A 14,658-nucleotide genomic window follows, 5' to 3' on the forward strand; every position below is an offset into this window, starting at 1 on the left:
TCTATAATTCCAGCACTCGGGAGGCAGAGGCAGGCAGATCTCTGTGAGTTCAAGGCCAGCCTGGTCTACAAAGAGAGTCTAGGATAGCCAGGGCTTTGAGGGATGAGACTCCCCTGTCTCAAAAGACCAAAAAGAAAAAGCCAGAATCAAGAGCACCCTTGAACAACCCCTACCCAGTGCCATCCTAACCCTAACCTGAGTAGGCAGTGTAAGTCTGAGATGACCCCAAACCTGGTGCCATGTGGCCCAAGCACCCCTGAGACAACCCCTGTCTGGTACCAGGAGCCCAGGTGGGCAAACAATGCCCGAGACAACCCCTGCCCTATGCGTCAGCACAGGTGGGGCATAGTACTCTTGAGACAACCCCAGACACCCAGAAGCCCTGGCTGCCACTAAGATGAGCAAGCAAGTGGTGAAGAGATGGACGAGAAAGAAGCAGAAAGATGTGTGCACAATGAAGAGAGGCAGAACTGGAGACTCTAGGTTAGCAAAGAACAGCCTGATGTGAGTGGCCAAAGATGCCACCTAAGACCATGGTGAGATCCCCAGCCATGTCTGGATCTGTGGCCTTGCAGTAGCAGGGATCTGCTACCACTAAAGGCCAGGTGGATGTCCCTGGTCTGGGCTGTTACCTGGGGCCCTTGCAGTAGCAGGGATCTGCTACCACTAAAGGCCAGGTGGATGTCCCTGGTCTGGGCTGTTACCTGGGGCCCTGTTGATGTCTGAGGGCTGTGCAAAGCTGGCCTCACCCCTCACGTGCTTCAGCACTCAGCTGGTCCAAAGATCATGAGCGAGGAGAACTAGCTGGCTCTGCACCTTGCCTGGGCAGCACAGTAAAGCTGGTCCCAGTGGCGGGAACATGGAGAGCTGGACCTACCCCGGCCAGCTGAAGCAGCAGAGGCAGTGCTGGAGAGCTCACCCTGGTGGTGTGGGTGCAGGAGAGCTGGTGGGCTGACCAGCTCAGCTACCACCCAGGCCCAGATTCGGGGCTTTGAGTTGGCCCACCCCAAAATCTACCCCATCGATGAACTGCTGGAGCATGTGAAGGGGCTGGTCCTGCAGATCTAAAGTTGCAGGATCTCCATGACACAGGCCAACAGGATGTCCCAGAGTAGTGAGGATCCAGTATTGATAGTGGAGCAGAAGCCGGAGACCTCAGACCATACCAGTGACTCATTGCAATGAACATTTGCAAGATGTATGACACACTATGGGACACACTGTGACATATTACAGCTTCTCCAATGAGATTTTTTTTCCTTTTTGGAGGGAAGGTTGCAAGGGTAGAGGGCGGGTATGAAGGGACAGGGAGATGAGTGGGATTTGGGTGCATGATGTGAAATTTATAAAGAATCTATAAAAAGTTAAATTTTTTTAAAAGCCAGGATCTAGCATAATCTATTTATACTGCAGGCCCTTCTACTCCAGGAGCCAGTGTTATTCTATTATTTCCACTAGTAAAATCTGATCTAATTTAGATCTTTTCCTCCTGTTATAATTTCAAACTCTGCCATCTGCCAGCACCATAATGACAAAGCCATCAAATCCTAGAAGTGGACCAACAGTTTCCTTATCACTGTATGAATTGTGGATCCTATATACTTGTCCACAAGCTCTAGCCACATGAACTGCAGTGGGTTTCATGGTTGTGTTGGCTACCATGGCCACACTGGAAGTAGTTGCTTCTTTTTGATCTCTAGATCCATTTAATATTGCTAAGGTCTTGTATAGGCACATATGATTTTTTTTTTTTTTTACAATGAAACAAAGCAAAAAGCAGTAGTTTTGTAAGATTGTACAGAATGTGAACTGGTTAGACATGTAAGAAACCCCAGCCTTTCCTTTGCTGATTGAGCTCTCTCTTCAGTGCTGGTTTTCTTTCTTCTTATAATTGCCTGTATTTATTTATATATTAAATCTTTAAAAAAATTTTTTTTAAATTTATTTATTTATTGTATATGAATACTTTATCTGCAGAAGAGGGCATCAGATCACATTACAGATGGTTGTGAGCCATCATGTGGTTGCTGGGAATTGAACTCAGGACCTCTGGAAGAGCAGGCAACGTCTTAACCACTGAGCCATCTCTCAATCTCAATATATTAAATTTTTATTAATTAAACATTTTCATATACATTTATATATTATTACACCTATATAAAATAAATTATATACAGCAAAAGAACCACAGAACATTCAGGAATTATATTCATGTTACATTCATAATGTTTTAGCTGTTTGTATTTGGCAACCTTGAAGAAAACATTTTCCTATCTCAGTGAGTCTAAAATTCTGAATGTAACGCAATATGTATCATATCTCATCTCTATCAACTTAAAATATCTATCTAGACCTAAAGACATCTTAATCCCTAAACAACTAAGCTTAGTTGTGACACTCAACTATTTGGTCTCTTTAGTGCTCTTAGTTTAACTTTAAGAAGTATCTCGCTGGGCGTGGTGGCAAATGCCTGTAATCTCAGCGCTCTGGGGGGGCAGAGACAGGCAGATCTCTGTGAGTTCAAGGCCAACCTGGTCTACAAAACAAGTCCAAGAAACCTTGTCTTCAAAAACAACAACAACAACAAAAGGCGTCTTTATTTGAAAAATAAAAAAATAATAAAAGCCCAGTGTTTTCATTAGATTAGACTGAACATATAAAGAGTTTACTTACAACAAATATTCAAAACTCATTCAAATATTGCAACAAAAGATGTCAATATAACTTGTCCCTAAGGTAATGAATAATTATTTCCTGGGCTTAACATACTTGAGCACACTAAGCAAGAAACAGAAGCTCCTTTTAGGTCACATTAGCCTCTTGAAAACAAATATACCCAAGTCTCTTATATGTTTTTTTTTAATCAACAGTATTTTTGGCATCTCATATTTTAGAGAATGGAAATGTCTCTCGGGTTTAAAATAGGCCTCAAGAGTTTTCTTTAGAAACTGTACAAGTCTTAAAGAGAAGAAAGGCAGAGGTAGACTTTTTAAAGTTCTTAACTGTTCTCTGGCAGAAAGCTCTGTTCTTAGCTTAAACTACATTCCCAGCTCGTTCGTACTGGGTATTACATTGTACCACATGGAATTGCCAATATGACCTATTTTGGCATACAAATTTTTTTTCACTTAAAAAGTGATGGATATAAAGTTAACTCATAACATGTATGCAGCATGTATGAGATATATGTCTGTGTGCATTGATTTATTTTTTTAATTCTCTGGATGACTAGATTAGATTGATGATGAAGGAATGCTTATGAAAAATTAAACAAAGTAGCTGCACAAGCTGTCTGTTTTACACTTTCCAGAGATACTCTGTCTTAGTTCAGAGAATACCACACATAAACTATTGGCTTTTCTGTTTACTATTAATGGAATCTGTCTATATCTATCTTGAAAGTATTCTGATTATATAAGAAGTTAGCCCAAATTAATTATTGACTAACCCCAGTCAATTAGCCCACTTGATACATACTTCTAAAATGAAATAAATTACAGTAAGTCTTTCTTCCTTTGTAAAAGAAAGATATACTTCATCCTAGCCAAACCCCTCATTTATCAGATCTGGGATTTGATGTTACAGGCTAGGAGTTTGGACCTATATTTATCATTTATTCAAAAGAACAAATTACTGATTGTCATTGCACTACACATCTGATGTTCTTTGTGTTGTTTGAAAGCCGGTTTTAGAGAGATCTGTCAAAAAAGTAACTACAAACATCAGAAAAGTTAGCTAACTTAATGTAACTTGATATTTTTACTGAGTGAACAATAGCTTTGTTTCTATTCACTATGCTAGATGATAATGAGATGGATACAAAGAACAGATACAAATTATATTTAAGTAACTTTAAAATCTATTATAGGCAGCAGGATGTTTGTAAGTTTACAAGAGTGCAGGAAGAGGTGGTTCAGCTGAAAAGTTAACTGTGTAGACTCAGTTCAAAGCATTGTTTTTTGCATGATAGCATTAATATGTTTCCCTCGTACCTGTGTCTACCCTTCTATAGTTTAACCTTCTAGTTAGAAATCATAAGATATTTATTGACTTAATTCGTTTTCAGAAATTGGTTAGTTGATTTCAGGGTCTTATAGTAGTGCTAGAAAGCATCCCACCAGAGGTGGACACTAGCTAGAAACACTGCCTCTAGTGTTAGAGTTGAGAGGAATATGCTGAAATATTTTTCTTTGTAATCCAGGAAGATCTTTCCTTATAGGTAAGGATTTTATAGTCAGCAGAAAAATAAATCGTGGTACATAAAGGCATCCTCAACCTAGAGTTGTCAATGCTAGAGTTTTAATCATTAGAGAACTTGGATGGTCATGCCTTAACTTGTGTGAAGCTGTGAACAGTATATTTTGGCTCTAGTTGTCCCTTGCAAACTGTGACCCTCAAATAGGTCTCTTCTTTCCTAAGATTGTTTTTGCTGAGCTTCTGCAGTGGTTGGCATAAAGTGCTGTAGAGTTCATGCAGCACCAGGTTACTTTGCTGATGAACACTTTGCCGATGGTGCCCACTATGAGTGAAATTAATTAGACTTCTGCCATCTCAGTCAATTTCCCACCCAGCAGGTTGTGTGGTTTGAGCTCAGAGCTGAGATGAGTCTCCAGTTCTCCTTGGTGGTGGGTTGGACATTTAGATGGATAAGTGGTGTTTTATTTTTATATTTTCCTCAAAGAAAGACTTGATTATAAAACAAGTCAAAGGCAAAAAATAAATGAAATTTTAAAAAAAATTTAAAGGGAGAATGGCTAAGATCAAAATAGTATTTTAAAAAAACATTGGTATTTTAATTTTTAAAATAAATTACTTTGTTGTAATAAACTAACAAAAAAATCATTCTGCTAGATTAAAGTGGCCACTCAAACAAACACTTGCCCAATCCCAAGAAATTAGTATTTCTTTATCCCTGGTTGTAATGGAGTAATACTCAGTGAAAAGAAATTAGGGAATTAACAAAATGTCATTGGGGGGGGCCCTTTCCTAGACATTTAAACTCTGAACTTGTTGAAGCAATAGGTATTGAACCTGGGGCTAAGCAGCTCTCTACTACTCAGCTACATCCCAGCCCTGTAGATTGTCACCTGTTAGATGAGTTTGAAGGTTAAAAAGCAAAAGAACTTCAAAATAAGCTTAGATCAGTATTATGTGGTGACTCAATGTGGAGTGTAGCCTCCAACAAGTGCCTCATGAGCCATGTTGTGAGCGCCTAACTCAGTGTAAAATTCACATCTTCATTGCTGCACTGCCCAGAAATAGGAAATCTGAAGCTTTGTTCTGAGCAGCAGTGATAACTGGGGTTTGTAAAACTGCCTGAGGTATATGACTTGTTACTAGACAAACGAGCCTATGACACTGGATCTCTTGACTTGTACAAGGCAGTGAATGCAGTAGTTTGGAAGATTAAATGAGTTGTCTTCTTGTCCCTGCCATTGTGCGCCAAACACCAGACTCGGCTTCTCGCCATGTCTTCTCACAAGACTTTCAGAATCAAGTGATTCCTGGCCAAGAAACAAAAGCAGAACCATCCCATTCCTCAGTGGATTTGGATGAAAACTGGTAACAAAATCAACTCCAAGAGAAGACACTGGAGGAGAACCCAGCTGGGACTGTATTCACACAATGGCAAGACTGAGGGTTTATACTGAGTCATGGTCATCCATCAATCCTACCAGATGGAGTTCAACATTTTTAACCTGGAGACTTGGTCGTGTCTAAATCGGGGGTGTGGCTTGTCCAGCAATAAAATGTAACATGTTTCAAAAAAAGAAAAAAGAAAGATTAAATGAAGCAGCATGCCATGTGTATAAGACAATTAACTTCATCTGTGATGGCAAATGATAATTTAGTTATAAATGCTTCTAGGGTAGTGTTTGTGACCAATGGAACATTTAATTATATTTATATTTATTCTGGATAGGTATAATTATATATTATTAATCCTTCCAGTGAATGATTTTGCTGTTTTTCATTTATACCATTCTCTACCAGAATTTGAGGCAGACTGAAAAAATATTTGGGAGACAGCTCAGTCAGTAAACATGAAGGCCTGAGTTCTGATCCCTAGCACTCATGAAAAGCCATGCATGGCACATGGCACATGTTTGTAATCCCAGTACTGGGATGGCAAAGACAGGAGGATCCCTGGAGTGTAAAGATTCTGGACAGCTAGCCTAGCTGAATTTCAGTTGTAATTTCAGGGAGAAATTCTGTCTCAAAAACTAAGGTGGAGAGCCGTGGAAGATACCCTTAATCATCTTCTGGCAGACAGGCACACATAGGTAAAATATAATAGCTCAGCCAGGTGGTGGTGGCACTCATTCCTTTAGTCCCAGCACTTGGGAGGCAGAAGCAGGCAGATGTCTGTTTGAGGCCAGCCAGGGCTACACACAGAGAAGCCCTGTCTCAAAACAAAACAAAACAAAAGCTCAGAGAGGTAAAGAAAATTCATGAAATTAAAACTAATGTCAAGTGAATGTGTGATTACATATAAATCAAAGCTTATAGAACGGGAATATAAAGCATCAAAAAGAGCTTCCAAGTAGCCAGGCAAAAAGGACAGACAGTACCATATTGGTGAGGTAGCCCAGGAGGTAAAAGAGAGAAGAGAAAACTGACTCTAAAGAGCTGTCCTCTAACTTCCACATGCATAGCATGGCATGTGTGCACACACACATACACATGTTTGCATGCTCACATGTAATATGCACATGTACTGTATCATCGTTTTAAAAATTAAAGCCAAACAGTTTAAAGAATAGTAGGTACTCAGGCAGCTGTTACCTTTAACAGATTTGTATTGTCTTATTTGCTTCCTATTATCCTTATTTTAAAGTAAACGTTGGAGGGCCTGTAGAGATGGCTCAGTGGTTAGTAGCACAGGCTGCTCTTCCAGAGGACACAGGTTCAATTCTCAGCACCCACATAGCAACACCAGTTCAAGGGGATCTGATTTCCTCTTCAGGCCCTATTGGGCACTAGGCACATCTGTATGCACATATGTATACATGGAAAGACACCTATATACATAAAATAAGAATAAGTCTTTAAGAACAAAAATATGAGAGACAAAGCTACAGGATCTTCAAATTTCATTTTCCCTGGTAACAACTTAACATGTTTTTGTTACTGTTTTGCTTCTACAACATGCTTTTATCTGTACCGGTACTTATATTTGCAGAAATAATGTACTGCACTGTCTTTCAAAAACTTTTTGTGGCACTGTGTTTGATGACCATTGTGTTACAAATCTGGTTATTTTAAATTCTAAATAGTTTTCCATTATATGGAAATAACCCAGTTTACTCACCTGTTCCTTACTAAAAAGGTTTTTGGTCTGTGTCTGGCTTTTTCCTGTGATGGTGCCACATTGGCACTCTAGTCCACATCTTGCGCGTAAGTGCAGGATTTCTCTAGGGTAGTGGTTCTCACTGTGGTTACAGGACTAGCACAGCAGGTTCACTGCGGACCTTGCTAGAAATGCAGTCTCTGGGTCCATCCCAAACTGCTGAATCAGACTCTTGGGGGTAGGATAAACATTCTTCTTAAGAAGTAAGTCTGTTGCCTTCCAAATTTGGCAGTCCCTGCTGCAGTGTGCATTCTGTTCAAAGTGGGAGTGCTAAGTTCTGTGGTATGTGTACTTTAAACTTTTCTAGACATGACCAAATTCCTACACTCATAGTATACTTTTTTTTTTTTCTTTGTTAAGTTTCAAGACAGGGTTTCTCTGTGGAGCCTTGGCTGTCCTGGAACTCATTCTGTAGACCAGGATGGCCTCCAACTCAGAGATCCGCCTGCCTCTGCCTCCCGAGTGCTGGGATTAAAGGTGTGCACCACCATCACTTGGCATGTATGCTTGTTGATTTACTGTCTTACCAGCAGTATGGGAGAGTTTCTGTGTCTATCCTGTATCTCTTTGACTTTGTATTGTTTTAAAGAAATGAAAATCCCAACCGTTTGAATTTACCAATAAAGATTCAGGAGCCAGATGCTGGGATGAAAACCTACCAGCTTAGAGAGGCAAGAGAAAGCACCCAGCTGACCTTCTTACTCAGCTTACATCTCAGCAGAAAAAAACCAAAAAGCTCACTAAGCTTAGCTGACAACCCAGGAGGAAAAGGCCAAAAAAAAAAAAAAAAAAAAAAAAAAAAATCCAAGGCCAAGCAAAGGCTTACTAGCTCAAAGGCCAAAGCTTGCTAGCTCAAAGCTCAAAAGCCTAAAAGCACGTTTCTTATTATCAATGCTGTATTAAATACCCCTCAACTCAAAGTCCCTCCTACTCTTCAATCCCTGTCAGCTGGTTTCTTGCTCCACATCTTGACCTGTACACAGAAAGCTTGGATTAAAGGTGTGTGCTAGGGCTTGCTGAACCACACCTTAATCAAAGTTCTTAGATTAAAGGTGCATGTTAGGGTTCAAACATACCAAACAAACAGGTTTTTTACAGTTCACTATCTCAGGATTCACAAGGGGATCAAATATCCTGCATCATTGCATTGATTTACATTTATTTGTTTGTTTTGAGAGTCAGGGTCTCATTGTTTAGCCTTGGCTGACCTAGAACTCTATGTAGACCAAGCTAGCCTTGAGCTCACAGAGAACTTCTGCTTCTGACTCCCAAGTGCTGGAATACAGGAACACATTAGCATACTTGGCCTAATTTAACATTTTGGAGCGGGGAGTGGTGGAGTTCAGATAGGGTTTCTCTGTGTAGCTTTGGCTGTCCTGAACTCAGCTTTGTAGATCAGGCTGGCTTCGAACTCACAGCAATTGCCAGCCTCTTCCTCCCTGAGTGCTGGGATTAAAGGTACGCACCACCATGTCTGGCTTCTAATTTAACATTTTAAATAATTTTATTACATTTATTTTATTTCTTTTATGGGGATGCCATATATGCCATGGCACACATGTGGTCTGAGGATAATTTGCAGGACTTGGTTCATCCTACCTTGTGGATTTCAGGGCTCAAACTCAGGGTCAGTAGGCTTGGTGGCAAGCACCTTTATCTGCTGAGCCTTTATGATAGTCTATGACTTAGTTTTTTAAAAATAATTTTGAGTTGGATTTTATTTATTAATAGTGCATCCCATCGAGATGTATAGCAGCAGCTGGGTGTGGTGGTGCACGCCTTTAATCCCAGCACTCCGGAGGCAGAGGCAGGCAGATCACTGGAGGCCAGGCTGGTCTACAAAGCAAGTCTAGGACAGCCAAGGCTACTCAGAGAAACCTTGTCTCGAAAAACAAACAAACAAATAAATAAATAAATAATATGTATGGCAGATATTTGAAAGGGGTCTGGGGGCTGTAAGAAAAGTATAAGACTTGGAAATGTGTGTGCTGGCAGAAATTTGATGTTATTGAAAGGATTATGATTGCCATAAGAATGTATATTGAGAATTAAATCATGGGGAATAACACTGAATGAAGAAAGTCCAATAAAAAAAAAAATTAAGAGGGCCAGATGTGGCACATACCTTTAATACCAGTACTAGGGAGGGAGAGGCAGGTGGAAAAAGAAAGGGGGGGAAAAAGAAAGAAAGAAAAAGAAATTGAGATTGAGGTGATTAACAGAAAAAGCAAGAAAAATCTAGAAAGTCAGATGACATTTTTGACTTGGTGTTACAGAGAAAGGAACACATCTAAGGGAGGTGCAAAAATGTTGCCCTTTAAGAGAGCAGCTGGCAGAGGAGTGGAGCAGAAGGCTGTTCTTAAGTTTGCTGTGAGGCATGGGAGACCAGGAAAACTGGAGGGTAGAGTCCAAGGTCATTTTCAATGGGAGTAGAGCATTTGTCTCCTAAGGGAAGGTTCTGGCGACAAGGAGGTATCTAGTATTAACCAGAGTACTGGGATGAAAGGTGTGTGTGCCACGCTGCCTGCCCAGCAGTTTTTAAAAGATGTCTAATAAGTCTTTTTAATTATTGGATCTTACCAGGCTGAAGAAAAACCAGAAATCTTTGCCTCCTGACTTTGGAAACCCAGTTTAACCTTCAAACTGGCGATGTCAAGGGTTCCAAGTCCTCCACCTCCGGCAGAAATGTCGAGTGGTCCCGTGGCTGAGAGCTGGTGCTATACACAGGTAAGTTTGTCACTAGGGGGCAAAGCAAGATGATCACTTTCTGAGTTTCCTGGTGTCTCTGGGACATAACTGCCAAATAGCACAAGATGAGGTCCTTGTTAGCCTTGCATTTCTTGTTTTTCTGACATGGACTCTGAATCCCCCAGGCGGTTTTCTATGATGGTTGCAGGGGATCTTGGCTAGATATTTGCGTCCTCCTTGAGAGGGGTGTGTTCTAAAGCTCAGAGCAGTGTTTTGAGATTTGCAGTCCCAGGAATGGCATCTCAATTACGTGCTCTTTTAGGACCACAAGGCTTTAGACATTCTCTCCCCTGCCCGTGTTTGGTTGTTATTGTTGCTGTTCTTCCCTTGACTGTGATTTTCTTGCTTCTAGCCAGTGTTTTCAGAAGTTGAAAAGTTACAAAACAGTAGGTCACTGAGGTCTGTTTAATTTCTGTTAATGAGCTGATGTCTTCCTGTGGGGAGAAGGGAGGATGCCTGTCTGATCTTCAGCCTGTTTTTTCCAGATTGCCCACATCCCACTTAATTCCTTCCTAATTTTCTATCAACAGATCAAGGTAGTGAAATTCTCCTACATGTGGACCATCAATAACTTTAGTTTTTGCCGGGAGGAAATGGGTGAAGTCATAAAAAGTTCAACTTTTTCATCAGGAGCCAATGATAAACTGAAATGGTGAGGAAGAACACCTGTAGTTGTAAACGTTTTCTATAAGTTGCCTGTGATGCTTGGTTTTAATAGGATATGGACAGAACGTAAATTCTTCAAGGCAGGGCGTTATTTTCTTATCCGCATTGCCTAGAATAGTGCCAGATACACACAGGTACTCACTAACAAGTGGCTGAAATAATTTAACGAATTTAGTATAGTTTAGCAAACTCAAGTTGCGTAGGATAATATAAATGAAGATTCACGTTTGATCCCTGGGACCCACATGGTGGAAGTAAAAGAACTGATTTCTACAAGTTGTTCTCTGATCTCTATACTTGAATCGTGGCACTCTTGGACCCACTTAACAGACATACAAAAGAAATTAATAAGTTTAATTTAAAATTTTTAAAGGAGTATTCAAGGGCTGGCCAAACTCTTCACATAGCAGTGTGAGGGTTAGGGTTAGTTCTTGGCAATGCAGTAAGTATATTTGGCCACTGAGCTCTAGCTAGCCAGAGCTCTGTGTAAAGGGCTAACTACCACCAGATTTTCTGGCTTTCCAAGAAAAGCAACAAGTCTAATTTTTTGTGGGTTTCTTTTGTTTGTTTGTTTTGATATGCAGTCTCACTATGTAGGATTGGCTGGCCTGAAACTCACCATGTACTCAGACCTTGAACCCAGAAAGATCTGCCTGCCTCTGCTTCCTAAGTGCTGAGATTAAAGGCATGGCAATGGCACGTGCCTGACACATGCCTGTAATCCCAGCACTGCGGAAGGCAGAGACAGGCAGATCTTTGTGGATTCAAGGCAGCCTGGTCTACAAAGTGAGTCTAGGACAGCCACCAACACTACCGTCTCGAAAAACCAAAAACCAAGGTGCAGGGGGGTTGGAGGGAGGTGGAGAAGGCATGTGCCATCTTGTCTGGCAACACATCTACACTTTTTAACATAAAATCTTGATTTTTAAAGTGCCTGCACACACATGAAGACTTAGACTCCATCCCCAAAATGAGCTGTAGTGGTGGACACCTGGAATCCCACTCCTCAGAGGCTAAGGTTCTCACCTCTCACAAGAGTTCAAGGGGAAGCTGAGTGTGCTGGCACAGACCTTTCATCCCCCAAATCATCGGGGGTAGGTCAGGGGACATGACAGAGTGGATCTCTGAATTCAGGGTCATCCTGGTCTATATAGCAAGTTGGAAGGTAGCCACGTTTATATAGTGAGACGGTTTCTCAAAAAGGAGAGGTTCAAAGTCATCTTTACTATATAGGGAATTTGAAGCCATCCTGAACCACATAAGATCCTGTCTTAATAATAGTAGCCTACTTTAAACAATAAAGGAGATTTACTTGGCTTTGTAACTGGCATGGTAGAGATATATTTCATCCAGGAGACACATTGTTACATTGCACACCTCATTTCCATGCTGTTAGTTGTCTCAAATGCTGCATCCCTGTACTTGTAGTAACAATGGGTATACCTACCACATGCCAATACGTGTTTGAGCTTTCTCTGAATTGCCTGTATAGTCAAGTGTGTGTCACTCATGCACTGAATGGGTTAAGTCTGGGGTCCCTGAACTAGTGCCTGTTGCCAGGTGAATGTGATCTAGGAGTGAGTGTCAGTGCCTTCTAAACCCAGTGCCCTCTTGAGGAATAGGAGCAGGTAGTTAAGGATACAACCATATGTTCTCAGCAAAGATTAAAATACTTAGTCTGTGAATGACAACTTTGATCTCTGATAACACACTGAAGAGTTTATTAATTTAATATTTGTTGACTTTGTACATTAAACGGCAGACTAAGTACTGAGCGAAATGTTTAATCCAGGCATTATATTTAAAACTCTCTAGCATCTTGAACACTGTTATATATGGCATCTGTACTCCCTAGAGAGGCACTGAATTAGACCACCTGTTTGAGAGAGGTGACATAACCCTGGCAAGGCCTGAAGATACATGTAGCTTATGTATTCTATGTGGTAGAGCAGTGTCTGAACTCCATGCATTTCAGCTAATGACATTTGCAACTTAACTCAGTTGAACCTGTTAAGTTCAGTCTAAATTCTGTTTGAATCTTTAACAGATTGTCATCTCAAACTCTTATTTAGAAGCCAAGCTTAGAACATTCCCCTGTAGAATAAGAGGTTTACTTTTATTTGTACTTCTTCTACAATGTGCCTGTTATTTTAAATCTTAAAATATTATTTCTGGAAGTTACAGAAGTGGCTCAGCAGGTAAGAATACTTGCTTTTCCTGTAGAGAATATGAGTTTAGTTCGTAGCACACACATTGGGTGGCTCACAATCAGCTGACTCCAGCTCCAGAGGGATCCCATGTCCCACAGGTTTCTCACACACACACACACACACACACACACACACACACACACACACGATAAAATATCTTATAAGAGAGACTGTATCAGCCAGGCATGGGACCATGCCTTTTATCCCAACACTTGGGTAGCAGAAGCAGCTTTGAGGCCACCCTTGTCTACACAGCGAGTTCCAGGACAGCCAGTGTTATTACACAGAGAAACCCTGTTTAGAGAAGCAGGCAGGCAAGCAAAACAGAGTATGTACTATGTGCATACGTCTCCAGAATACATTTTCCTCCCACAGTGTTTCTAAAAGGCTCCCTGACTTTTTAAAAAATTGTTTCTCCATAATAAAATGAGGGCTACCTTTTCTGAAATTAAAGAATGAAAACTCTGAAGTATTTTAGGGTAAGACAAGTGAGTGGTTGGGCAATTATAAAGGAAATGGCAGAGATGGAAGGGTGTGAAGCCTCTTTATTTTTGTCTGTTTTTAAAAGCTGATCCAAGTTGGTGTAGAAAAGTTGTTTTAAAGTTAGTATTGAGTCAATGTCCCGGTAAGGTGCTTAGAATTAAAAAAAACAAAACCTAATGACAGCACTTCTTCCCCTGGGTTCTGATGTCCCATACTAGACTGCGGGAGCCATCAGTGTTCTTTTGATCCACATTTGTTTCTGTGTTGAGCAGGTGTTTGCGAGTAAACCCAAAAGGGCTAGATGAAGAAAGCAAAGACTACCTGTCACTTTACCTGTTGTTGGTCAGCTGTCCAAAGAGTGAAGTTCGGGCAAAGTTCAAGTTCTCCATCCTAAATGCCAAGGGAGAAGAAACCAAAGCTATGGGTAAATGTTTCTGTACTTTCACGCCCAGTACCTTTATACACTGATAAGTTGTGGGTTTGAAGTAGTCTTTGAGTAACTCTAAATACGACTCTCTTTTTCATTTTTCATCCCAGAGAGTCAGCGAGCTTATAGGTTCGTGCAAGGCAAAGACTGGGGATTCAAAAAATTCATCCGTAGAGATTTTCTCTTGGACGAGGCCAATGGGCTTCTCCCTGATGACAAGCTCACCCTCTTCTGCGAGGTGAGTCCTTTTGCCCTGCTTGGAGACTGGCAATTCCCTGACCTGCTGTGTGGTGGTAGGCTTAATTGTATTGTGTCAAGGATGTGGAATGAAAAAAATCCCCAAGGGGAGTGGTTCTGTACAAGTTATTTATGTGACTGATTGAACTGCCTTATGATTTCAAGGTTGCTGGGCACCTGAGCTCTCCACTTGTTACTGTTCGTAAGAACAAAGATTGTATCTGTCAGTTTTGAGTTGCTTGAGTCAGGATCCTCACTTTTTTTTTTTTTAAACTGTGGGCTTTTTCAAACAATACTTAGAAGGTCTGACACTTCAGGCTGAGCAGTGGCCAGCAACTGCAACTAAATTCATGTGTTTATTGCTTAAACTTCCTTCTTGAGTGGCAAATCCAGGGGTGTTTGACTGTGGGTTGCTCTCTTTTCTGCTCTTTGGACTAGGTGTTGCAGGAGATGAGTGTACATGGTTTGTCTTGCTGTAGTCATTATGAAATAGAAAAGTGAGGGGCCACTTGTTCTAGGGTGAGAGCCATGGAAAC

General features: G+C 40.9%; 1 protein-coding gene and 1 pseudogene across 2 annotated transcripts in view; both read left to right on the forward strand.

Moving 5' to 3' along the window:
* Positions 1–14,658, forward strand: part of Spop (speckle type BTB/POZ protein) — a 79,197-nt gene that overhangs the window by 47,054 nt on the left and 17,485 nt on the right. For both annotated transcript variants that reach the window (XM_051158366.1, XM_051158368.1), the window contains 4 exons: positions 9,935–10,078; positions 10,630–10,751; positions 13,731–13,882; positions 13,996–14,123. In XM_051158366.1, the coding sequence (XP_051014323.1) occupies positions 10,001–10,078; positions 10,630–10,751; positions 13,731–13,882; positions 13,996–14,123 (480 nt within the window). In that variant the 5' untranslated portion in view covers positions 9,935–10,000. The remainder of the gene's footprint in view (positions 1–9,934; positions 10,079–10,629; positions 10,752–13,730; positions 13,883–13,995; positions 14,124–14,658) is intronic.
* LOC127200231 (60S ribosomal protein L39-like) lies at positions 5,469–5,949 on the forward strand (annotated as a pseudogene).

This window comes from Acomys russatus, chromosome 16 (assembly GCF_903995435.1).
Source record: "Acomys russatus chromosome 16, mAcoRus1.1, whole genome shotgun sequence".
Taxonomy (NCBI): Eukaryota; Metazoa; Chordata; class Mammalia; order Rodentia; family Muridae; genus Acomys; species Acomys russatus.